At 47.0% G+C, this 26862-nt stretch overlaps 1 protein-coding gene across 1 annotated transcript in view; it reads left to right on the top strand.

Moving 5' to 3' along the window:
* Nucleotides 1–26862, top strand: part of ampd1 (adenosine monophosphate deaminase 1 (isoform M)) — a 53942-nt gene that overhangs the window by 12556 nt on the left and 14524 nt on the right. Inside the window, exons 3-5 of the mRNA XM_056302192.1 lie at nucleotides 17861–18005; nucleotides 25108–25273; nucleotides 26592–26811. Coding sequence (XP_056158167.1) covers nucleotides 17861–18005; nucleotides 25108–25273; nucleotides 26592–26811 — 531 coding nt within the window. The remainder of the gene's footprint in view (nucleotides 1–17860; nucleotides 18006–25107; nucleotides 25274–26591; nucleotides 26812–26862) is intronic.

The following is a 26862-nucleotide window of genomic DNA, read 5'->3' as shown; positions in this document are numbered from 1 at the left end:
GGTGTCTCCCCACCTGCCGCCCAGTGACTGCTGGGATAGACTCCAGCATCCCGTGACCTTAATTAGGATAAGCAGCTTGGATAATGGATGGATGGAATTATCTAAAAATCAACAGTAGTAAAACTGAGCTACATCTCATTGGCACTAAATCTATACTCTCAAAAACTAGTATTTGCTCAGTCCCCATTGCTGGAGCCATCATACCTGTCTATTCTCAGGCTAAGAGCCTTGGTGTTATCCTCGATAGTCCCCTTTCTTTTTCCAGTCACATAAACAATGTCTCTGGGATTGTCTTTTTCCATCTGCCAAACATCTCCAGACCATGCACTGATTTAACACAACACTCCATGGAAGTTTTAGTCAATGCTTTGGTCACATCACGCATTGACTACTACAATGAAATCCTGGCAGGCATCCCCAACAAACTTACTCACCGACCTCAACTCATCCAGAATTCTGCAGCATGGATTATTACATGTTCAAAGTCCACGGACCATGTCTCTCCCCTACTGATTCAATTACACTGGGTCCCTGTGTCACAGCGGATTAACTTTACAATTTTATTAACATTCAAAGCTCTTCATAATCTATCCCCTGCTTATCTCACAGACCTCCTTCAGACTTATTACTTATTTATTTATTTATTTATTTATTATTGTTGTTGTTGTTGTTGTTAGTGAAAAGTAAGACAGATGCATAGTGACTTTTCAGCATAACTAATAAGAGGTTAAGCAAGCAGTAACACTCCACTGAAGTCCACTGTCATCTCCACTGTTTTGAGTGTATTCAGCTCCAAGTTGTTATGGTTGCACCAGAGGGCCAGCTGATCAACCTCCCGTCTATACAGAGACTCATCACCATCCTGGATAAGGCCAATGATGGTTGTGTTGTCCGCAAACTTCAGGAGTTTAACAGATTGGTCACCTGAGGTGTAGTCATTTGTTTAGAGGGAGAAGAGTAGAGGGGAGAACACACATCCCTAGGGGGCGCCAGTGCTAATTGTCCAGGTGCTGGATGTGATTTTCCCCAGCCCCACCACCTACCTCCTGTCTGTCAGAAACTTTCTGATCCACTGGCAGATGGGGGCTGGTACAGTGAGCTGGGTGAGTTTGGAGTGGAAGCTATCTGGGACAATGATGTTGAACGCTGAGGTGAAGTCCACAAACAGGACCCTTGCGTATGTCCCTGGGGAGTCGAGGTGTTGGAAGATGTAGTGCAATCCCATGCTGACCACATCCTCCACTGACCTGTTCGCTCGGTAGGCAAACTGCAGGGAGTTGAGCAGGGGGCCAGTGATTTCCTTCAGTCTCTTGAAGGATTTCGTGACCACAGATGTTAGGGCAATGGGCCTATAGTCATTTAATCCTGTGATATGGGGTTTCTTGGGAACTGGGATGATAGTGAAGCTCTTGAAGCAGGAGGGGACTTCACACAGCTCGAGTGATCTGTTCAAGATCAGTGTGAAAATGGAGGACTGCTGGTCAGCACAGACTTTAAGACGGGGGGGGGGGGTGACATGCCATCTAGGCCTGGTGCCTTCCTGGTCTTCTGTCTCTAGAAGAGCTGACGCATGTCTTCAACACAGATCCTAAGTGCGGGTGGGGGTTCGGTGGGGAGGGCAGAGTGGCTGGCAGGGAGTGCAGTTGGTTGTGTGTTGTGGCTGGAGAGGGTGAGGGGCAAGAAAGTTTGCTTTTCAAACCTGCAGTAAAACCCATTTAGGTCATCAGCCAGTTGATGGTTCCCTGCAGTGTGGGGGGATGGTCTCCTGTAGTTGGTAATGTCTTTCAAACCTCTCTAAACTAATGATGGGTCATTGGCAGAAACCTATTTTTCAACTTTTTGGAGGAGCACATTTTTCCCACTCTGATCTCCTTTGTGAGTGTATTTCTGGCTTTGTTGTACCGGATCCTACCTCCACACCTGTAGGCTTCCTCTTTGGCCTGACTAAGCTGCCTGAGTTTTGCTGTGAACCAAGGCTTATTGTTTTTAAAGGTACAGAAGATCTGGTGGGCACACACGTTCTCACAAAAGCTGATATAAGATGTCAGTGTCAGTAAGTTCATCCAGGTCTGTAGTAGCAGCCTCAAAAACTCTCCAGTCAGTGCAGTCGAGGCAGGCCTGGAGCTCCAGTTTTGGCTCATTAGTCCATTTCCTCTCAGTTTTAGCCACAGGCTTTGCAGATTTTAGTTTCTGCCTGTAGGTTGGGATGAGATAAATCAGACAGTAATCAGAGAGGCTCAGGGCTGCACGGGGGACAGAGTGATAAGTGTCCTTTAATATTGTTTAGTCAATGATCCAGAGTGTTTTTGTCTCTGGTGGGATATTTAACATGCTGTCTGTATTTTGGCAGTCCATGGCTGGGGTTTGCTCTGTTAAAATTCCCAAGGATAATGAGTAGGGAGTCTGGATATTTGCGCTCCATGTTTGTAATTTGATCAGCAGGTGTTTTAATGCCTCTTTACCACACAGGCCTGGGGTGGATGTAGACACCAACCAAAATCTACTACTACTACTTTCGGCTGCTCCCGTTAGGGGTCGCCACAGCGGATCATCCGTTTCCATCTCTTCCTTTCTTCTGCATCTTCCTCTGTCGCACCAGCCACCTGCATGTCCTCCCTCAACACATCCATAAACCTCCTCTTTGGCCTTCCTCTTTTCCTCTTCCCTGGCAGCTCCATATTCAGCATCCTTCTCCCAATGTACCCAGCATCTCTCCTCCAAACATGTCCAAACCATCTCAATCTTGTCTCTCTTGCTTTGTCTCCAAACCGTCCAACCTGAGCTGTCCCTCTAATATACTCAGGAATCGGGAATCAGGAACATTTATTTGTCACTTCAATTCATGCACTTGTGTACATGAAATGAAACAAAATGTCATTTCCCCAGCCCTCAAAGACAAAAACACATATCAAAACTAAAAGAACACACACACACACACACACACACACACACACACACACACATATATATATATATATATATCCAAACTATAAACACACATATTTCCAACATGTCCAAAAAAAATTATGTTTTTTTCCTCTGTCCGAGCGAATGACAGGATGACTGTTGGAACTGCCGGTCTGCATGGGCTGGCAGTTCGATACTCGTTCCTAATCCTGTCCTTCTTCGTCACTCCCCAATGAAAATCTTATCATCTTCAACTCTGCCACCTCCAGCTCCACCTCCTGTCTTTTTGTCAGTGCCACTGCCTCCAAACCATACAACATAGCTGGTCTCACTACCATCTTGTAAACCTTAACCTATCACGCCAACACCAAGCAGCATAAATGATGAAAATTCCCGTGGCGTATAGAATGTTCAATGAAACTGGTCAGTGATAAATGTCTGTAAGTGAAGGCTGCATGGTTTCTTCAACACTATGATGTCCGTTCACCAACCTTTGTTTATGCAGAAGCATATGCTGCCACCCCATTTCATTCCCGATAGCTCCGTATTGCGGTCCGCCCGGAGGAGTTGGAACTGCGGCAGATGAAGCGTACTGTCCGTGATATGCTCACTAATAACTGTCCATGTGGTTGGCCAGGGGCGGACATTCGCCAGGTGACTTGACGGGAGTGTGGTTGGTTCTAAATCCCCGCTGTGGCAGTTTAACGAGCGCTCCGGCTCACTTTTACCCTCAGTAGTCCGCACAGGGCTGTACCAATCAAGAGCTCAGCAAGACTTTCATTAAAATGTTCAATTAAAGTCAGTAAAAAGAAAGTCTGTCCAGTTTGTCCAGTGGACAGTTGGAGGCTTAAAAGTTATTCCCTGCTGTTTGTGATCAGTTAGTGGGCGCTGGAAACTAAACAAACAAAATACAAGAGAACGCAGAACTGAGGCTACCTTCTTCGGTGCCAAAAGCTGAAAAGATGCAAAGCTGAAACTTAAAGGAATTGACGGAAGGGCACCACCAGGAGTGGAGCCTGCGGCTTCATTTGACTCAACACAGGAAATCTCACCCGGCCCGGACACGGAAAGGATTGACAGATTGATAGCTCTTTCTACATTCTGTGGGTGGTGGTGCATGGCCGTTCTTAGTTGGTGGAGTGATTTGTCTGGTTAATTCCGATAACGAACGAGACTCCGGCATGCTAACTAGTTACGCGGCCCCATGCGGTCGGCGTCCAACTTCTTAGAGGGACAAGTGGCTTTCAGCCACGCGAGATGGAGCAATAACAGGTCTGTGATGCCCTTAGATGTCCGGGGCTGCACGCGCGCCACACTGACCGGATCAGCGTGTGTCTACCCCGCTTTTGAGCCAAGGTCCTGACTCCCGGCTTGCATAACCATTGAGGCACGGCAGGAGAACTGAATTTTCGGTGTGTGTGTGTGTGAATGTGTGTGTGTGGGGTTGATTGAGCTGGGCAAGAGCAGTTTTCATCTATACATGTTGGATGAATCACTAAAAAAGATTGACTTTAGAGATCCATCCCTCTTTAATGACATACGTGTGCAGCAGTAGCCAGCTAACATGAGCAAGGTTAGAAAACCAACGGAGGGGGAAATGATGAGGGGTATCATAAGCTTATTATCTTAACCCATTACTTAACTTCACCTAAAACAGCCCATGCTTGCCCCTACCTCGCCCTTCTCTAACTTGAAATATGTAGTTTCTGCTGTTAGAGGAGCGCTCCCTCTCTATGCCCACTGAGGTGCACCTGCCGTAACAAACTCAAGTGTCTCCTCCTCTGGTAGAGCCGTGTTTTTAACTTGTTTAAGAAAAGAAGCTGTTGTATTCCTTGCGTCTCCTCTGTATAAGTAAGACATTTTCTTAAATAGCATGACCCACCAAGCCACACATATTTTCCAAATCATTTTGTTTTTGCAAAAGTAGAACATGCTGTGCCGTCAGTGTCAATTCAACCTTTTTCAAAACCATTTTCAGTGTTTTAAAACTTGTCTCTGACAACGTTGTCACTAATGAGAACCAATGGTGGCAATGCTTATCCTTAGAAATCCTTACAATCCTTAGAAATGCCTGCTCTGAGTCCTTGGTTAAACTATTCAAGCAGGGGGCAGGTCATTGTCAGATCAAAGTAGTCTTGTGTTAATGTCAGCTAACGTTTCATAAATGATAGCATAGTTGATGTTCTTTCTTGGTTGATGGTAAAGAGAACCATAATGGTCAGGAAGACCAAGACTATAAGGAAACGGAACTCTATCCTAAATTGACATTTTTATCCAAGCCCAACAACTGGATGCGCAATTTGCTTTTCCTTTTTTATTTTGTTCCTCAATTAACTCTAATCTTAACACAATTCAGTCCACATATTTATTAGCAGGAATGCCTGACTTGATAACATTTTTAAGTCAAATTAGATTTTCAATATTGCAAAAGCTGTTGGCAGTTGAATTGTAAAAATTTTCTTCACAAGGGTCAATGCCCCCAAACCCTTTTACATAACATAGATTGTTTATTAGCCACACGAATTTGTTTTCTATACAATATGAAAAAAAACTCTGTAGCACAGTACATATATGGACAACAGCAGACACTTGACATATCACAAAACAATGATACAGAACTTATTACACACAACCATATAGACTAGGTGAATGGTGCGTATGCATATGCATACATATGCCAGTGGTGTGTGAGGAGGGGACTAGAGGGAGGAATTCAGAGTCCTGATAGCTGGGGGGGGGCTGTTTGTTAAGCATTTAGTCTTAGTGGACAGTGACCTGTACCTCCTCCCTGAGGGAAGGAGCTGGAAGAGGTGATGAGCAGGATGTGAGAGGTTGGAGATGATCTTTGCTTGCTATACAGTCTGGTAAGTATATAGAGATTTAACTGAGGGGGGGGGGGGTTGCCTTGTTGACAGTCCGCTGTAGTTTTTTTCCACGTTTGACTGACTGTCCGCGCTGCCGTATCATACTATAATAGATGTGATGATGGACTCGATGATGGATGAGTAGAACAGAATGACAAGTTGATGCTTGATCCGGTACTTTTTAAGCTGCCCAAGGAAGTAAAGTCATTGCTGAGCTTTTTTCGGTATTAGTTTTCCACGCCAGGTTATATGTGTTGTATGTTCCAAGGATTTAAAAGAGTCAGTGGTATTGATGGAATCTCCATTTATTTGTATAGGTATTTTGGGATTCAGCATGCATTGGAAATCAATAATGAGTTCCTGGATTTTGGCTGTATTAAGCAGGCGGTCATTGTATGCACATTAAGTGACAGCTTGGTCTACTTCAATGTGGTACTGGGTTTCATCACTGTTAGACATGAGGCTTACAAGGGTTGTGTCGTTTGCATAATTTATTATTTTCACAGAACGGTCCATGGATGTTAAGTGAATGGTGTAAAGTAAGAAGAGCCATGGGCAGAGAACACAGCCCTGAGGAGCTCCTGTACTGAGGGTAAGAGGATATAAGGTTAGGTTATTAACCATCATACTCCATGGTATGTTCCACAGGAAGCTCCGAAGATGGTAGATACAAGATTTCAAATACGACAGAATGATGCACTCAAATGCTTTTATTGGCCACAGAAGTTAGGGCAACTGGTCTGAAGTCATTGAGGCAGGTGAACTTTGGCAGAGGAATTATGGTAGAGACATTGAAGCACTGTACATTGGCTTAGAGAAGTGTTAAATATGGTGGTAAATACTGGGGCCAACTGAGCTGCAAGTTGGCTCAGCAAAGCAGGACTGATTCCGTCTGGCCCTGCTGCTTGCCTGATGTTCGGCTTCTTCAACGTAGCTCTCACCTCATCCTCCTGGATGCAGAAGGGTGGCGGGATAAATTTTGCAAACCTTGCATAAAACTCTGCATGGCTCTGTGTCACGTATCTGGAAAGACCCAAAAGCAGACGGGACAACCAGGTAAGGAAGAAATCAAGTCTTTATAGAAGTGGCAGATCCCGGGAATTGGCTCAGTGGCACGGAGACTGGCAGGCTGAAGTCCCGGAGAGCAAAAAATCCGACAAGCAGGTAAAAATGCAAAAACTATTAACATCAGAGAATGCAGGCTAGGACTGGACGTGCAATAACCTTTAGGCAACAACCCATGAATGGCTACGTTCCAGCAAAGACTGGTCCACAGTGGAGGCTTCTTAAAGGTGAGGGTGATTGCTTGATGGCCAGCAGGTGTGTTGATTGAAACCATGGACAGGTGTGCCAGAGTGAAGGAGGAGGAGGAGGAATGAGCAGGCGTCAAGGGAGAGGGGTTGTGACAGTACCCCCCCCCCCCTCCAAGGGGCACCACCGGGTGACCCACCAGGCCTGTCAGGGTGCGTCCTGTGGAAGTCCCGGACGAGGGTTGCGTCCAGGACAAGGCGATGAGGGACCCAACACCTTTCCTCCGGGCCATATCCCTCCCAGTAAATGAGATACTGCAGGCCGCAACGACGAGAGCCCAGGAGACGACGAACAGTGTAAGCAGGATGATCGTCGATCATACGATGAGGTGGGGGCGGCCGGAGGAACTAGAGGGCTGGTAGAGACAGGACACATGGAAGGAAGGATGAACCCGGAGAGTGCGGGGCAGCTTCAGACGGACCACAGAGGGGTTAATGACTTTGACAATGGAAAAGGGACCAATATACCTGGGGGACAGTTTTTTAGCGTCCGATTTCAAAGGTAGGTCCTTGGTAGAGAGCCATACCTGGTCACCGGGGGAGTAGTCCGGGGCAGGGGTGCAATGACGATCAGCTAAGCGCTGGTAACGGCCGGAGGCCCTGAGCAGTGCAGCACAGGCTTGCCGCCAGGTCCTACGGCACCGATAGACATGGGCCTGGACAGATGGAATGTCTACCTCCTGAGAAGGAAAAAGGGGAGGCTGATAGCCGTAAAGGTATTCAAAAGGGGACAACCCAGTAGCAGACGATGGCAAGGTGTTATGGGCGTATTCTACCCAGGGAAGTTGAGAAGACCAAGAGGATGGGTTGGCAGACACCAGAGAACAGTCTCGAATACCTGGTTGGCCCTCTCGGCCTGGCCGTTGGTCTGAGGATGGAACCCCGATGACAGGCTGACGGTGGCACCGATGGCAGAGCAGAAAGCCTTCCAGACAGCGGAAGTGAACTGGGGACTACGGTCAGACACTATCACGGGGAAGACCATGGACCCGGAAAACCTCCCTGACCAGCAGGTCCGCAGTCTCTCGGGCCAAAGGCAGTTTAGACAAGGGCAAAAAATTAACAAATTTACTGAAGCGATCAACAACAGTCAGTACAACGGTATTACCATCGGAGGCGGGCAGACCAGAGACGAAATCCAAGGACAGATGCAACCAGGGACGGTGTGGAACAGGCAGGGGGCGCAGACTGGCACTGGCCCGAGTGGAGGGCTTATTCTGGGCACAAACAGGACAGGCAGAAACAAAAGACCTAGTATCCTCCTTCATGGAAGGCCACCAGAACCGCCTACGGAGGAAGGCTAGGGTACGGGTTACTCCAGGATGGCAAGTAAGTTTGGAAGAGTGAGCCCACTGCAACACACTAGATTTAACCGCATCTGGAACAAACAAGCGCCCAGGGGGACCGTTACCTGGGTCAAGCTGAGTCTGTTGTGCTGCCATGACCTCCCTTTAAATGTTCCAGGTGACAGCCGCAGCCACACGGGTAGAGGGAATGATCGTGTCAGGTTGGAGCTTGGGCTCAGACTCCTTCCCATGCACATGAGACAGAGCATCGGGCTTGGCGTTCCTGGAGCCAGGTCTGTAAGTCAAAGAAAAATTAAAACGACCAAAAAAAAAAAGAGCGCCCACCTGGCTTGGCGTGCGTTGAGTCGCTTTGGTGACTGGATGTATTCCAGGTTCTTATGGTCAGTCCACACTGTAAAAGGAAGCTAAGAGCCCTCCAGAAAATGTCACCATTCCTCCAGTGCCAATTTCACTGCCAGGAGCTCACGATTCCCCACATCGTAGTTCCTTTCAGCTGGGGAGAGACGGTGAAACAGGAAGGCACAGGGGTGTGTCTTGCCATCTTCACTGGATCGCTGAGGAAGGACCGCCCCCACCCCAATCTCAGAGGCATCCACTTCCACAACGAACTGCTTGGTTGGGTCTGGCTGTATGAGGATAGGAGCTGTGGTGAAGCGGTGCTTGAGGGCTTGGAAAGCTGCCTCTGCTACAGGGGTCCACAGGAACGGTCTGGAGGTGGAGGTAAGAGCAGTTAGTGGGGCCGCAACACGGCTGTAATTGCGGATGAACCGTCTGTAGAACTTGGCAAAACCGAGGAACCTCTGAAGCTGCTTACAGCTGGTCGGGCTTAGCAACTCAAGAACCTCTCTGACCTTGGCGGGGTCCATTCTCACCTGCCCATCGGCCACGATGTAGCCCAGGAAGGTGACTGAAGGAGCATGGAATTCGCACTTATCTGCTTTTAAGAAAAGGCGGTTCTCCAGAAGCTGTTGAAGGACTTGGCGGACGTGCATGACAGGTCTCTGGTAAAAAAATCAGGATATCATCCAGGTAAACAAAACGATCCAACATGTCACGTAGGATGTTGTTGACCAGACTCTGGAAGACAGCTGGGGCATTAGTGAGACCAAACGGCATCACCAGATATTCAAAATGCCCCAGGGGGCTAGTTGAAGGCAGTCTTCCATTCATCTCCGTCTCGAACCCGGACCAGGGGGTAAGCATTGCGGAGGTCTAGTTTAGTCAACACTGTGGCTCCCTGGAGAGAATCAAAAGCAGAAGTCATGAGGGCACTTATTCTTGAGGCCTCTATAGTCAAGACATGGCCGGAGGGTCTTGTCTTTCTTTGCCACAAAAAAGAACCCCGCACCAAGGGGTGACGATGAAGGGGGAATAAGACCAGCAGCCAAGGAGTCCTTGATATACTTCTCCATGGACTCCCGCTCAGGCTTGGAGAGGCTATAGAGACAGCTGCTGGGGAGGGGAGTGCCCAGCAGCAGGTCAATAGCACAATCATAAGGGCGATGAGGAGGCAGGGAGAGAGCTTGCTGCTTGTTGAACACGGCTTGGAGATCATGGTACTCAGGAGGCACCAGTGACAGGTCAGAGGTCTCAGGGCTTGACACCTGACAGGGGACAGACTGAGGCAGAGCAGACTGGAGGCATGTGGCATGACAGACGGGACTCCAACTTGAAATTCTGGCCGATGACCAATCAATATGGGGACTATGCTTAACAAGCCAGGGATGACCAAGTATAATGGGAACAAATGGATAATTGATAACAAAAAAAACTTAACTCCTCTTGATGGTTTCCCGACAACAGGAGGCGCACAGGCTCGGTCTCAGAAGTTATCAGGGCCAGGAGACGTCCATCCAGGGCATTAGCTTCAAGAGGCTGGTCCAGATTCACAGTGGCAAGACCTAACTGCTTCACAACCTTTGCATCCAAAAAAAAAAACTTTCATCAGCTCCAGAGTCAATTAAAGCCAAAAGTTTAGTGGACTGACCTTTAAAACTGATGGTAGCTTGCAACTGGGTACGTGGACGAGGAGAAAGAGGGCAGACAGTTGGGCTCGCAAGGATCCTCCCCCTCCCTCGTGAGCCTGCTAGTTTGACGGACGGTGAGGGCAGGAGGCGAGAAAGTGACCAGGCTGACCACAATACAAGCAGCTGTTCTGGGTGATGCGGCGTTGACGCTCCTCCGAGTCCAGCCGGAAGCGGCTGAGTTGCATCAGCTCCGAAGCTGGGGGAAGAATCACGCCTCGGGCTTTCTCGGAGGATGTCAGCCTCAGTCGAGCGACCTCGGCCCCCAGAGTTTGGAGGTGTGGCCCATGGAAAGTTGTCGTGACCAGGAAAGCGGCGCGTCCTCTCTCCCCTCCGCTCCCAGAGACGGTTGTCCACACAAATGGCCAGGGTAACCAATTCCTCCAACCCTCCAGGCTGGGGGTAGGAAACCAATTCGTCCTTTATGGATTCGCTTAGACCGTCGGCAAACCCGGCCTGGAGGGACTAGCTGTTCCATCCGCTCTCCGCTGATAGCGTACGGAACTCAACCGAGTAGTCAGCGACGCTGCGGGAACCCTGGCGGAGAGAGATCAGTCTTTTTGAAGCATCCTTTCCCCGCACGGGATGATCAAAAACCTGGCGAAAAGCAGTGGTGAACTCAGCGTAGGATGAGGAAGTGGAGGCCCGCATCTCCCACACCGCTGTAGCCCAAGCGCTTCCCCGGAGAAGACCCATGATGTATGCGACTTTGGCTCCATCCGTGGAATATGACTGGGGCTGCTGGTTAAACACAATCTCACACTGCATCAAAAAAGGGCGACAAAGTCCAAAATCTCCATCATACTTATCGGGCGGGGCAACCCGTGGTTCCTTAGCCGAAGTTGATGGCGCTGAGGGTGGCGGAGCTGGAGGGGCGGGATCCGGGCTAGCGGAGGCACCAAGCTGGGTCTGGATTCCGGAGATCCTTGAGCTGAGCTCACGGAGGGTGTCAACCATCCCCTGTAGCCCCTGGCTGTGCTGGCTGAGGACCGATTCCTGGTTGGCTACAGCCTGGCAGACCGTGGCCAGGTCTGTGGTGGACTGGTCTGCTGGGTCCATTGTAGCTGGAACGTACTGTCACGTATCTGGAAAGACCCAAAAGCAGACGGGACAAACAAGCAAGGAAGAAATCAAGTCTTTATAGAAGTGGCAGATCCCAGGAGTAGAGCAGGAGTTGGCTCAGTGGCAGGGAGACTGGCAGGCTGAAGTCCCGGAGAGCAGAGAGCAAAAAAAAAAAAAAAAAAAAAAAAAAAAATCAGACAGGCAGGTAAAAATGCAAAAACTATAAACATCAGAGACTGCAGACTAGGACTGGACGTGCAATAACCTTTAGGCAACAACCCATGAATGGCTACGTTCCAGCGAAGACTGGTCCACAGTGGAGGTTTCTTAAAGGTGAGGGTGATTGCTTGATGGCCAGCAGGCGTGTTGATTGAAACCATGGACAGGTGTGCCAGAGTGAAGGAGGAGGAGGAGTGAGCAGGCGTCAAGGGAGAGGGGTTGTGACACTCTGTGTCTCATACCAGCCCTAATACTACTAGTTCTGCTACTACTACTACTACTACTACTACTACTACTATAGTTGGCTACACCCGTTAGGGTTCTCCACAGCGGATCAACCGTTTCCATCTCTTCCTGTCCTCTGCATCTTCCTCTGTCACACCAGCCACGTGCATGTCCTCCCTCAACACATCCATAAACCTCCTCTTTGGCCTTCCTCTTCTCCTCTTCCCTGGCAGCCTCATATGCAGCATCCATCTCCCAATATACCCAGCATCTCTCCTCCACACATGTCCAAAACATCTCAATCTTGCCTCTCTTGCCTTGTCTCCAAACCGTCCAACCTGAGCTGTCCCTCTGATATACTCGTTCCTAATTCTGTCCTTCTTTGTCACTCCCAATTAAAATCTTAACATCTTCAACTCTGCCACTACCACCAGTCGCAAGTCTCAATCTCCCCAGTCTCAAGACAAAAAGTGGTCAGTAACGTTTACTTGTCTGATCATTGAACTTAGCTCTCCAAAATGGAAATTATTCTCCTTTTGAAAAACAAATATTTACTCTCACGTTTACAATTATTGTGATTTAACAAAGCAGCATACAAATGACAATAAGCAATAGCAGACAATATGGTCTGTCCTGCTTCGAAACTCCCACCAGGGGGAACAAAACAGGAGATCCTGTTGTTCTTCATAATGGAGCCACAGGGAGACATCAAATAATATATAAAACATAATTTTTCTCTGCCTTTATGCAACATTGTTGTTTTTCAGTGACCAGTGTGAGTGGGCCCCACAGAAGTGGTTGAAAATGAACACATATAACGGGTAACCGGTGACCAGTGACTCCGGTTTCCTCCCACAGTCCAAAGACATGCAGGTTAGGTGAATCATCCATCCATTATCACAACGGCTCATCCTACTCAGGGTCGTGGGGATGCTGGAGCCTACCCCAACAGTCACTGGGCGGCAGGCGGGGAGACACCCTGGACAGGCCACCAGGCCATCACAGGGTCAGGTGAATCAGCCGTACTAACTTGTCCCTAGGTGTGAATGTGTGTGTGTGTGTGTGTGTGTGTGTGTGTGCGTGCGTGTGCGTGTGCGTGTGTCAGCCCTGTAATGGCCTGGTGGCCTGTCTAGGGTGTCTCCCGGCCTGCTGCCCAATGACTGCTGGGATAGGCTCCAGCATCCCTGCAACCCTGACAGCAGGATGAGCGGTTTGGATAATGGATGGATGGGCATCTTCAACTCTGCCACCTCCAGCTCCGCCTCCTGTCAATTTGTCAGTGCCACCATCTCCAAACCATACAACATAGCTGGTCTCACTACCATCTTGTAAACCTTCCCTTTTTTTCTAATATATTTCTGATTTTTCCCTTTTTCTCCTAATTTAATGGCCAGTCGCTCCCTATTCTAGTTCAAACACCACCCTCTTACTGCATGCGTTCGACAACTGCATCTCTCCGGCCGGCAGTCTCGAAGGAGACGCCTCGCCACTTCTGTGACAAGGCGAATCCAGGCCGAACCACTGCTTTTTCCGACACACACAGAGACGCATTCATGTGATGAACACAAGCCGACTCCGCCCCCCTCCCAAAGACAGCGTTGCCAATTATTGCTGCTTCATCGAGTCTGGCCATAGTTGGATCTGATGAGATCGAGATGCGAACCCCAGTCGCCAGTGGGCAACTGCATTGACACAAAGCCGATGCTTAGATCGCTACACCACCGCGGACCACGTAAACCTTCCCTTTAACTCTTGCTGGTACCCTTCTGTCACAAATCACTCCTGACACTCTTCTCCACCAACTCTACCCTGCCTGCACTCTCTTCTTCACCTCTCTCTTGCACTCCCTATTACTTTGGACAGTTGACCCCAAGTATTCAAACTAATACACCTTCGCCACCTCGACTCCTTGCATCTGCATCATTCCACTGTCCTCCTCTCATTCAAGCATAGATATTCTGTCTTGCTCTTACTGACTTTCATTCCTCTTCTCTCCAGTGCATACCTCCACCTCTCCAGGCTCTCCTCCACCTGCATCCTACTCTCCCTACAGATCACAATGGTATCTGCAAACATCATAGTCCACAGAGACTCCTGCCTGATTTGAGATACTTTATTGATCCCCGTAGGGAAATGACACTCTACATTTAACTCATCCTAGTTGTGTCCCTAGCGGTGGGCAGCCGCCGTGCAGCGCCCGGGAACCAACTCCAGTTGCCTTGGTCAGGCGCACAGGCAGGAGTACTAACCCTAACATGCATGTCTTTTTTGATGGTGGGGGAAACGGGAGCACCCAGACATGGGAAGAACATACAAACTCCACACAGAGGACGACCTGGGATAACCCCCAAGGTTGGACAACCCGGGGTTTGAACCCAGTATCTTCTTGCTGTGAGGCGACAGCACTAACCACTGCGACACTGTGCCGCCATAATCGCGGCCGTGATCTCGTCGATCAACCTGTCCATCACCATAGCAAACAAGAAAGGTCTCAATGTAATCCCACCTCCACTTTGAACCCATCTGTCATTCCAACCACACACCTCACCACTGTCACACTGCCCTTATACATCTCCTGCACCACTCCTACATACTTCTCTGCAACTCCCGACTTCCTCATACAATACCACACCTCCTCTCTCAGCACCCTGTCATATGCTTTCTCTAAAACTACAAAGACACAATGTAACTTCTTCTGGTCTTCTCAATACTTCTCCATCAACATTCTCAAAGCAAACATCACATCTGTGGTGCTCTTTCATGGCATGAAACCATACTGCTTCTGCTGATCATCACCTCTCCTCTTAACCTAGCTTCTATTACTCTTTCCCATGTCTTCATACTGTGGCTGATCAACTTTATACCTCTGTAGTTGCTACAATTCCGCACATCGCCCTTGTTCTTGAAAATCGTTACCAGTATGCTTCTTCTCCACTCCTCAGGCATCCCCTCACTTTCCAAGATTGTGTTAAACAATCTAGTTAAAAACCCCACTGCCATCTCTCCTAAACACCTCCATGCCTCCACAGGTATGTCATTAGGACCAACTGCCTTTCCACTCTTCATCTTCTTCATAGCTGCCCTCACTTCCTCCTTGCTAATCCACTGCACTTCCTGATTCACTATCCCCACATCATCCAACCTTCTCTCTCTCTCATTTTCTTCATTCATCAGCCCCCCAAAGTACTCCTTCCACCTTCTTAGCACACTCTCCTCGCTTGTCAGCACATTTCCATCTCTATCCTTGATCGCCCTAACTTGCTGCACATCCTTCGCAGCTCGGTCCCTCTGTCTAGCTAATAGGTACAAGTCCTTTTCTCTTTCCTTAGTGTCTAACCTCTCATACAACTCACCAGATGCCTTTTCCTTTGCCTTTGCCACCTCTCTCTTCGCTTTACGCTGCATCTCCTTTTACTGCTATCTACTTTCTTCATCTCTCTGACTATCCCATTTCTTCATTGCCAACCTCTTCCTCTGTATAATTTGTTGTACTTCCTCATTCCACCACCAAGTCTCCTTGTCCTCCTTCCCTTGTCCTGATGACACACCAAGTACCTTCCTAGCTGTCTCTCTCTGTGCTGGTCTCGGAGGATCTGAGCAATAACCCAACTATTCAGTCAGCTAAACTATTCGGCAATCAATCATTTCAGGAGGCGGAGTGAAGTTTATGATGTTTACTTGCCAAAAGGTGAAACTGAAATATACAAACACAATATAACACCACAGTTACAAAATTGAAGGTACTACAAAGTACGTACACAAAATGAACACATAAGACCTATCAAAAGTACAAACAAGAGTGCTTCAGTGCATGAAATAAGAGCTGTAGACTAGCCAATATACAGATAGGTATAACGTAGCATACGACTAGCAAAAGGGAACATGCTAACACATAGCAAGCTAGCACAAACCAACACGGCATAACATACTACAGCTAAAACAAAAAATGAATGGGATAGACTTTGTAATGCTGTAGTAAATATAGGCCACACAAACTGAAATACTTACAAACATTGTGTGTATCAAGACGTAAGAAACAAGGATGGCGGATAACCTTTTGCAGCACACACAATGCACTGGTAAGATGGTATAACACTTCCTGATTGCAATTTGCCGGTCGTGAAGGAAGTACTTCAAAATAAAAGTCCGTCGCCAGAATAAAGGTCTCAACTTAAACAATGACTAACAGAGTCCAGAACACCCTCACTATTTATGCAGTGGTTGCCCAGCCACCCGGCAACTCTTCACTAACACCCAGTGCCTGTCTTAACTCCTGCCTGAACGCCACACAACAGTCTTCCTTCTTCAACTTTCACCATTTGATCTTCGGCTCTGCCTTCATTCGCTTCCTCTTCTTGGTCTCCAAAGTCATCCTACAGACCACCATCCGATGCTGCCTAGCTAACTTCTCCTGTCACCACCTTGCAGTCTCCAATCCCTTTCAGATTGCGCCTTCTGCATAAGATATAGTCCACCTGTTTGCACTTTACTCCACTCTTATGTCACCCTGTGTTCCTCCCTCTTCTATAAATAGGTATTCACCACAGCCATTTCCATCATTTTTGCAAACTCCACCACCATCTGTCCTTCCATATTTCTCTCCTTGACTCCATACCTGCCCATCACCTCCTCATCAGCTCTGTTGCCTTCATCAATATGTCCACTGAAGTCCACTCCAATCACCACTCTCTCCTCCTTGGGTACACTCTCCACCACTTCATCTAACTCACTCCAGAATTCTTCTTTCTCTTCCATCTCACACTCAACTTGCGGGGTATTCTCATCTCTCTGACACTGTCTTCACCTCCAACAGACTCTTGACATACACTTCCTTTAGAATTACCCCTATCCAATTTCTCCACCTAGCCACACCATAGTAGAAGAGTTTGAACCCACCTCTGATACTCCTGGCCTTACTCCCCTTCCACCTGGTCTCTTGCACACACAGTATGCCTACCTTTCTTTATTCCATCAATCAGCCAGCTCTCTCCCTTTACCAGTCATAGTGCCAACAGTCCAAGTTCTGACTCTCACCTCCACACTCCTACCCTTCCTCCTCTCCTATTGTCTCTGGACATGCCTTCCCCCTCTCGTTCTCCTTTGCCCAACAGTAGCATCGTTTCCACCAGCACCCTGCTGGCCAACAGCACCAGTGGTGGTCATTGGTAACCCAGGCCTCCACTGACCCGGTATGGAAATCTGATTTATGAGCCGCGCGTTTGATTTGGCAAAGGTTTTACACCGGATGCCCTTCCTGATGCAACGCTCCTCTTTATCCAGGCTTAGGACCGGCACTAAGAATGCACTGGCTTGTGCATCCTCAGTGACTGGGTTGCATCTCAGACCAGCGTATCTATAAAAAATAGGGGTACACTTCCTTAGACAAAACCCAATCCTATTCCTAACCCGTCTTGTAACATTGTGTGGAAGCCATTATAGATGTCAATTACAATCCTGCAGAGTAATTCAAAAGTAATTTGGAGTTTCTAAAATATTTTCTGTATTGTAAGTAGAGATGGCTCATGGCACAGCTATTATATTATGATATTATGCATAATGGCTAAACTACACTTCAGTGTGTACTGATTTTGTTATGCCTGGCATTACTCTCAATTAAATTGTAAATTTAATTTCAGTGAGTGTATTTTCTTTTTCTTTTCTCTTCAACCCTTGACTATACTTTGTTCCATAATGTTTGTTTTGGGATCTCAAAAGCCAAACGAAGGTCAGGGGTTTCACAATTGTTCTGCTAGGAATCCAAAAGCAACACATTAGTTTCATGTTTTTCTAAACCTGAGACAATACCTTCTTATATTGTCCTATAAAAACAAACAAACAAACAAACAAACAAAAAAATAGTAACAAACATTTTATTCATACTGAGACTGAATGGTTTAGAGCAGCCACTAAACACAACATATGTCATGATTTCTCATCCACAGCAAGAAGAGACATCAGCGCAGCCTCAACCTGGCTACTACCCATGCTTCTGCTACCCCTGTTGGGGCAACAAAGGTGGATTCCCTCACATATGTTGAAGTGCCTGATTTCCAGAGAGTGGCCATCATTGGAGACTACGCCTCCGGGGTATCCCTTACATCTTTTTAACAGGAGCTTCTTTATCTAATACCTTATCTAATACCCAAAACTAACAACATACACAACAGACTTTTCATTGTTTACTGTCTGATACATGCCAGCTTTGTAGTATCACCAAACACAGCAAGAGATTTAGGATACACAACTCAACTCAACTTTATTGTCTCAAAGGAGAAGTAAACTCTAATTGGTTTGCAGCTAATGTGCAAGAAACAGTAAGACACAAATACATACGTGGTACATCAGAATCAGAATAGTCTTTATTGGCCAAGTATGTTTGCATATCCAATGAATTTGACTGTGGTTTAGTGACTCTCAGTGTACTTACACAGAATAACAACACAGAGATCTCCACGAATAAATACAAGGAATGGCTATATAAAGGTGAAACAGTTTCTCTGAACTGTAAACAGGAAAAAGTGCACTCTTCACTCATCAAAGTGAAGGGTGCAAGGGGTACTGAGATAAATATGAAATTGTTAAAAAAGTTACTTTATATACATATAGTTTGGATATACACTCACCGGCCACTTTATTAGGCACACCTGTCCAACTGCTCGTTAACGCAAATTTCTAATCAGCCAATCACATGGAAGCAACTCAATGCATTTAGGCATGTAGACATGGTCAAGACGATCTGCTGCAGTTCAAACCGAGCATCAGAATGGGGAAGAAAGGTGATTTAAGTGACTTTGAACGTGGCATGGTTGTTGGTGCCAGACGGGCTGGTCTGAGTATTTCTGAAACTGCTGATGTACTGGGATTTTCATGCACAACCATCTCTAGGGTTTACAGAGAATGGTTCGAAAAAGAGAAAATATCCAGTGAGCGGCAGTTCTGTGGGCGAAAATGCCTTGTTGATGCCAGAGGTCAGAGGAGAATGGCCAGACTGGTTCGAGCTGATAGAAAGGCAACAGTAACTCAAATAACCACTCATTACAACCGAGGTATGCAGAAGAGCATCTCTGAACGCACAACACGTCGAACCTTGAGGCAGATGGGCTACAGCAGCAGAAGACCACACCGGGTGCCACTCCTGTCAGCTAAGAACAGGAAACTGAGGCTACAATTCGCACAGAATTGGACAATAGAAGATTGGAAAAACGTTGCCTGGTCTGATGAGTCTCGATTTCTGCTGCGACATTCGGATGGTAGGGTCAGAATTTGGCGTCAACAACATGAAAGCATGGATCCATCCTGCCTTGTATCAACGGTTCAGGCTGGTGGTGGTGGTGTAATGGTGTGGGGGATATTTTCTTGGCACACTTTGGGCCCCTTAGTACCAATTGAGCATCGTGTCAACGCCACAGCCTACCTGAGTATTGTTGCTGACCATGTCCATCCCTTTATGACCACAGTGTTCCCATCTTCTGATGGCTACTTCCAGCAGGATAACGCGCCATGTCATAAAGCTCGAATCATTTCAGACTGGTTTCTTGAACATGACAATGAGTTCACTGTACTCAAATGGCCTCCACAGTCACCAGATCTCAATCCAATAGAGCACCTTTGGGATGTGGTGGACCGGGAGATTCGCATCATGGATGTGCAGCCGACAAATCTGCAGCAACTGCGTGATGCTATCATGTCAATATGGACCAAACTCTCTGAGGAATGTTTCCAGTACCTTGTTGAATCTATGCCACGAAGGATTAAGGCAGTTCTGAAGGCAAAAGGGGGTCCAACCCGGTACTAGCAAGGTGTACCTAATAAAGTGGCCAGTGAGTGTATGTGTTAGTTTGGATATGTGTTTTCTTGTAGCTTTTGGAGTGCTTTTGTCTTTGTGTTGTACTGCTGTGGGCTGGGGGAAATGGCATTTTGTTTCATTTCATGTACGCAAGTGCACGAAGTGAAATGAAAAAGTGTTTCTGATTTCTGATAGTTGGTGGGGTTTTTCTTCTTTTTTTGTGCACAGTATACTGCCTGTTCAGATATACAGTACTGAGTTAAATATATTTCACATTTGAATTTTAGACTGGAATAAATATATATCATTTGTAGGTACAATGGGTATTATAGTGTTCCAGGGTTATTGTACAGTACCACAGTAAGTTAACTGTTTATAAGTGCGATGGCAAGATGGAAGAAAGTGTTCATGTGTCTGGTGGTTTTGGTGTTCACTGTTCTGTAGCGCCTACCAGAGGGGAGAAGTTGGAACAGGTTTTGTCCAGGGTGTGAAGAGTCTGCAGTGATTTTCCCTGCCTGTTTCCTGACTCTGGAGGTGACAGGTCATGGATTGTGGGCAGGTTGTCACCGATAATCTTTTCTGCAAATCCAAATGTCCGTTGTAGTCCGTTCCTGTGCTGTTTGGTGGCCGAACCAAACCAGACAGTGATGGAAGTGCAGAAAACAAACTCAGTGACTGCACTATAAGACTGGATCAACAGCTCCTGAGGCAGGATGTATTCCCTGAGCCTGTGCAGGAAGTACATTCTCTGCGGGGCCTTTTTGATGACTTCAGGTCCTTGGGAGATTGTAGAACCTAGAAACCAGAAGGAATCCACAGCCGACACAGTGCTGTTGAGTATGGTGGGGGGGGGGCAGTGATGGGAGGCTTATCCGGAAGTCCACTATCATCGCCACAGTTTTGAGCGTGTTCAGCTCCAGGTTGTTTTGACCGCACCAGAGGGCCAGCTGTTTGACCTCCCGTCTGCAAATTTCAGGAATTAAAAAGATTGTTGTCCTGAGGTGCAGTTATTGGTGTATAGAGAGAAGAGCAGTGGGGAGAGCACATCCCTGGGGGGCGTCAGTACTGACTGTTCGGGTACTGGATATAATCTCCCCTGCCTGACCTGCTGCTTCCTGTCTGTCAGGAAGTTTGTGATACACTGACAAGTGGAGGCGGACACAGTGAGCTCGGTGAGTTTGGTGAGTGAGATTTCTGAGACGGTGGTGTTGAACGCCAAGCTGAAGTCCAAAAACAGGATCCTTGCATATGTCCCTGGAGAGTCAAGGTGTTGCTGGATGTAGTGCAGTCCCATGTTGACCACATCATTCACTGACCTATTGCCCATTAGGCAAACTGCAGGGGGTGCAGCAGGAGGTCTGTGATGTTTTTCAGATGGGTCAACACCAGTCTCTTGAAGGACTTGGTGACCACAGACATCAGGGCGATGGGCCTGTAGTTGTTCAGTCCACTGATGGAGGATTTCTTGGGAACCAGGATGACAGTGGAGCGCTTGAAGTAGGGAGGGACTTCACACAGCGGCAGTAATTTGTTGAAGAGCTGTGCGAAGATGGGGGGCCAGCTGGTCTGCGCAGACTTTCAGACAGGAGGGTGACACACTGTCCAGGCCTGGTGTCTTTCTGATCTTCTGTCTTTGGAATATCTGACACACATCTTCTTCACAGACTATCAGTTCTGGTCAGGAGTCAAGAGGGAGAGGAGGGGTTATGGCAGGGGGTGCAGTTGGTTGTATAATGTCTGAGTTGGAGTGGGTGAGAGGTGTGGAAGTAGGCTGATCAAACCTGCAGTAAAACACATTAAAATTGTCAGCTAGTTGAAGGGTCTCTATAGTTTGGGTGGAGGATTTCCTGTAGTTGGTGATGTCCTGCAGGTCTCCCCACACAGACGCAGGGTCGTTAGCTGAAACATTGTTTTTCAGCTTTTCAGTGTAGCCCCTTTTGGCTACTTTGATCTCCTTTGTAAGTGGGGTTCTGTCCTGATTGTACAGGGCCCTGTCTCCACCCCTTTAGGCCTCCTCCTTAGCCTGACAAAGCTGCCTGAGTTTTTCTGTAAACCAGGGCTTACTGTTGTTGAAGATGCAGAGGATTTTGTTGGGCATACACATGTTCTCACAGAAGCTGATATAAGATTTTAGTGTCAGTAAGTTTGTCCAGGTCTGTAGATGCAGCCTCAAAAACACTCCAATCTATAAAATCAAAGCAGGCCTGAAGCTCCAGTTTTAACTTGTTGGTCCAGGGTGGAGTGAGTGGAGAAGAGTTTCAGGAGTGATTTGCAACAGAAGGGTACCAGCAAGAGTTAAGGGAAGGTTTACAAGATGGTTGTGAGACCAGCTATGTTATATGGTTTGGAGACAGTGGCACTGACGAAAAGACAGGGGATGGAGCTGGAGGTGGCAGAGTTGAAGATGATAAGATTTTCACTGGGAGTGATGAAGGACAGGATTAGGAACGAGTATATTAGAGGGACCGCTCAGGTTGGACGGTTTGGAGACAAAGCAAGAGAGGCAAGACTGAGACGGTTTGGACATGTGTGGAGGAGAGATGCTGGGTATATTGGGAGAAGGATGCTGAATATGGAGCTGCCAGGGAAGAGGAGAAGAGGAAGGCCAAAGAGGAGGTTTATGGATGTGGTGAGGGAGGACATGCACGTGGCTGGTGTGACAGAGGAAGATGCAGAAGACAGGAAGAAATGGAAACGGATGATCCGCTGTGGAGACCCCTAATGGGAGCAGCCGAAAGTGGTAGTCATAGCAGTAGGTCCATCTCCTCACAGTTTTAACCACAGGCTTTGCTTTTAAGTTTCTGCCAATAGGTTGGGAGATGATGAACCAGACTGTGATCAGAAAGTCCCAAAGCTGCACGGGGGCAGAGCAATAGGCATCCTTTAATATTGTGTAGCAATGATCCAGTGTTTTTGTCCCTAGTGGGATACTTTATTTTGGGAGCCTGTGGCTGAGGTTTGCTCTGTTAAAATCCCCAAGGATAATGAGGAGGGAGTGTGGATGTTTGTGCTCCGTGTTTATCATCTGGTCCGTCATGTGTTGCAATGCCTCACTAATACAGGCCTGAGGTGGGATGTAAACACCAGCCAGAATAAATGATGAAAACTCACGCGGTAAATAAAATGGTTTAGAGTAAATGAAAATGTTCTCTAAGTGAGGGCTGTATGATTTCTTCAACACTGTAACACCAATCTTCATTTATATAGAAGCAGATTCTGCCTCCCCGTTTTTTTAGCTGTTTCATGGCCCACTCGGAGGAGTTGGAAGTGCGGCAGATGGAGTGAGCTGTCTGGTATATGCTCACCAAGCCAGGTTTCGTTGAGGCACAAGACGACAGATATGGATAAGTCTGTATTTGTTCTGTTTAGGAGTAGCAGTTCATCCATCTTGTTGGCCAGAAAGCGGACATTCACCAGGTGGATTGACAGGAGCGCAGTTCGAAATCCCTGCTGTCACAGTTTAACAAGCGCTCAGGCTCGCTTCCCCTGTCATTGGCTGCGGCGAAGCCCATACAGAGCTGCTGCTTCTCTAATCAAAAGCTCAGTAAAATGTTCAGGTTCAATGAAAAAATAATGAAAAATTTGACCAGTGGATAGTCGGAGGTTTGCACATCCATCACTGTCTGGTTTGGATCGGCCACCAAACAGGACAGGGACAGACTACGACGGACAGTTAGGTCTGCAGAGAAAATCATTGGTGCCAATCTGCCCTCCATCCAGGACTTACTATACACATCCAAAGTCAGGAAATGGGCAGGCAACATCACTGCAGACCCGTCACAACCTGTTCCAACTCCTCCCCTCTGGTAGGTGCTACAGAGCACTGTACACCAAAACAACCACATATAAAAGCAGTTTCTTTCCACGGGCTGTCATTCAAATGAACACGTAACACTGTCAATAAATCCAACCATGTTGTATATACTGTACTGTACATGTAGTATATACTGTACTGTACATTGTACACATACTGGTACACTCTTGTCATGTCCATCTACCTCAGACATGTATGTCAGTAAGCTGCTAACATGTATTTCAGCATCTCATATATTCTCTGCACCACTGCACCTTATCGCCTCTTTTTTCACCTGTATAAGTCAGTCCTTGTCTATATATGTGAAGATTATTGTATTGTAGTGTTCTTATTCTATGTGAAGTACACTGAGAGAGCCACGAAACCAGAGCCACATTCCATGTATGTGCGACTAAACCTTCATGGCCTATAAACATGATTCTGATTCTGATTAAAAGTTCTTCCCTGCTGAATGTGATTGGAGAGTGAGAGCTGGAAGCCTAACAAAATTTTAAAAAAAGCAAAAACCAGACAATGCAGAACCGAGGCTGCCATCTGTGGTGCCATCTTGGTGTAATAGTGAATGTACATAACAAACACTGAAATTCAAAATGTAGGATTCAAAGAATAAAATTCAAACTGTTAACACATTAAAATTAAAAATATAAAATTCAAGTGTCACATAATCCACACACATTACGTTAGAGTGTAAACTGTTAAATGCCACTAGAATAAGACAGACTCAAAGACACCACGTCTTCCATGTAGGTACCCTATAATGGCGACCTGAAAGGAGGAGCTCAAACTCATTAAGTAGTGGGTGATCCACTCAGTCCAAGATGGAGTTGGCTCTCCTTGTGACCCGTGTAAAGAATAAATCTTGGAGCTGGGCCTGGTCCACCCCAATCTCCTTACTGGCCACCCTGACCAGCTTAGTTAGCCTGTTCCATAAGGCTAGCCTGATCCATGATGCTAGCCTGTTCATGATGCTAGCTTGTTCCATAATGCTAGCTTGTTCTATAATGCTAGCCTGTTCCATGATGCTAGCTTATTCCATAATGCTAGCTTGTTCTATAATGCTAGCCTGTTCCATGATGCTAGCTTATTCCATAATGCTAGCCTGTTCATGATGCTAGCTTGTTCCATAATGCTAGCTTGTTCTATAATGCTAGCCTGTTCATGATGCTAGCTTGTTCCATAATGCGGTCATCCTGGTCGAGCACCTGGTTACTGTCATCACTACAAACTGAGAATGCGTCTACTTGACTATAAAACTGGTAATTTTGTCTTGTTATTATTGAATTATGTGTACTTAATTTTAAATTGGCAATGTGGTAGTAATGAGTGAAATCAGGAAATCTCAATTTTTATTTATCCTTTTTTTGTGGCAATTTTTGCTTCATTAGATAGGTTAGTGGAGGAAGACAAGAAATACAGTGAAAGGGAGAGACGATACAGCCAAGGTTCTGAGTTGTTCTCAAAACTGAGAAAAATGGGCCCAAGCCCACATGAGACATACTTATCTTGCTGAACTTTCAGCATGCCACAGAGAAGCTCATTTTCAATTGGGTGGCTTTTGTTTGTGAACCAACAATAATGTGACTATTTAGGTGACTATGGATGATTTTGAGCTGTCCTGCAAAGGGCTGTACCGTGCAATGACCATCCGGGAGAAGTACATGAAACTGGCTTACCAGCGCTTCCCTTGGACTGCCTCCAAGTACCTGCGTGACATTGAGGGAGAGACCTTTAACCCTGAACACCATATCCAGCCAGGTAAACGTGTTCAGCAGGTGGACAGCTTTCACATCCCCAACTCTGAGAATGCAGTTTGAACGTGACATGTTGTGAAGTTTTCGTCTGGGTGGAGCAGCATACTCATATTCTAGTGTCCCCACCAGGGCCGTCATGATCACGACATTTTAACTGACGGTTAATTGTCATACAAATAATCGCGATTGACGATTTGTCTTTTTCTTTTGTGTCTCCCCCTTTTTCTCCCCAATTGTATTTGGCCCATTACCCTTCTTGTCTTTGGCTGTATACGGCGTTACGCTGCCTGTTAACGCGCACCATCTGATGCTGTCGCATCTCTAGTTAGACACTCGCCCGAGCGCTTTGGGAACAGCCAGTTGCCGGGATGGAGCTGCGGCGGTGGCTGTCTTTCCAAGGTCGGCGAATTGGGTGGGGTGGTGGATCCGTAGATGGTTTTTAAATGTGTGGTATTCGCGCTTTTGACCGCCACCTTTTTGCTGCAAATCCGACAAACGGTCTCCTCCAAGTTAATGTGCTCCCCTTCTTCATCCGGCTTAAAACCAACATGTCCCCCAGCGGCGCTTGGTGTCTGGCTCTGCAACTACGTCCACGACGTTGATGTCAACACACACTCCTTGAAATGCAGTCGTCCAATATTTGAGAATATTAGAGAATAATCGCCTTAAAATAAACAGCTTGTTGGCGCTAATTCACCACTCGTGCCAGGGGCGCCACAAGATGACGTCATTAAAAGAGCGCCGGTCAAACAGCAAACGGTGGAAAACGAGGTGGGAGTAGTGATGAAACATGACCTTTCTTTTCGCTTCATCCAGCTGTTCTTATACAAATGAATGGAAACGACTCTGACCATTATGCAAAAGGACCGCGGTCAGGTCAGGTCAGGTCAAATAATCACGATCAGGCGATGATGAAATGACTGTAACAGGCCTAGTCCCAACACAGGTTCCTGATTTGACCCTGATGTTCCCTCAAGCTCAGCCAGGTGTCACAGGGCTCCTTGGGTGGGTAGTTGGTAAGGGTATTCTGTCCCACCATTTCAATTAGAGACCATTGTTTGCGGTGGGGTGGGTGGATTTGGGGGAAATGGCATGAGCCTCAGCATGTGCTACACCCTACCAGAAAACTGCAGCTGGCTCCAGTTGTATAAGAGGACATATCCACAAAAACTCCTGCAGGAATTGTGGAGCCCTAGGAGTATGAGGATTTGGACAAGGCAAACTGGGATGGATAGGGGAGGGAAAAAAAGAAATTGCTCTTTTGCAAAATAATTAAATATACAATGAATTCACAACACAAACTGTATATTGTATTTTCTCAGTTTTCACAGCTCCACCCAAGAATGGAGAAGACCCCTTTGATAGTAAGGATCTGCCTAAGAACCTGGGCTATGTTGCCCGTATGAAGGATGGCGTCATCTATGTATACAACAACGCTGCAGCTGCTGACAAGCATCAGCCAAAAGATCTACCCTGCCCCGACTACGACACTTTCATTGATGACATGAACTTCCTCATTGCTCTAATTGCACAGGGCCCAACGCAAGTCCCTTAAATTTTATACCAATATTTGAGATGGATTGTTAAAATATT

Source organism: Lampris incognitus, chromosome 2 (genome assembly GCF_029633865.1).
Source record: "Lampris incognitus isolate fLamInc1 chromosome 2, fLamInc1.hap2, whole genome shotgun sequence".
In the NCBI taxonomy this organism is placed as follows: Eukaryota; Metazoa; Chordata; class Actinopteri; order Lampriformes; family Lampridae; genus Lampris; species Lampris incognitus.
This window is presented reverse-complemented; position numbering and strand designations above follow the sequence as displayed.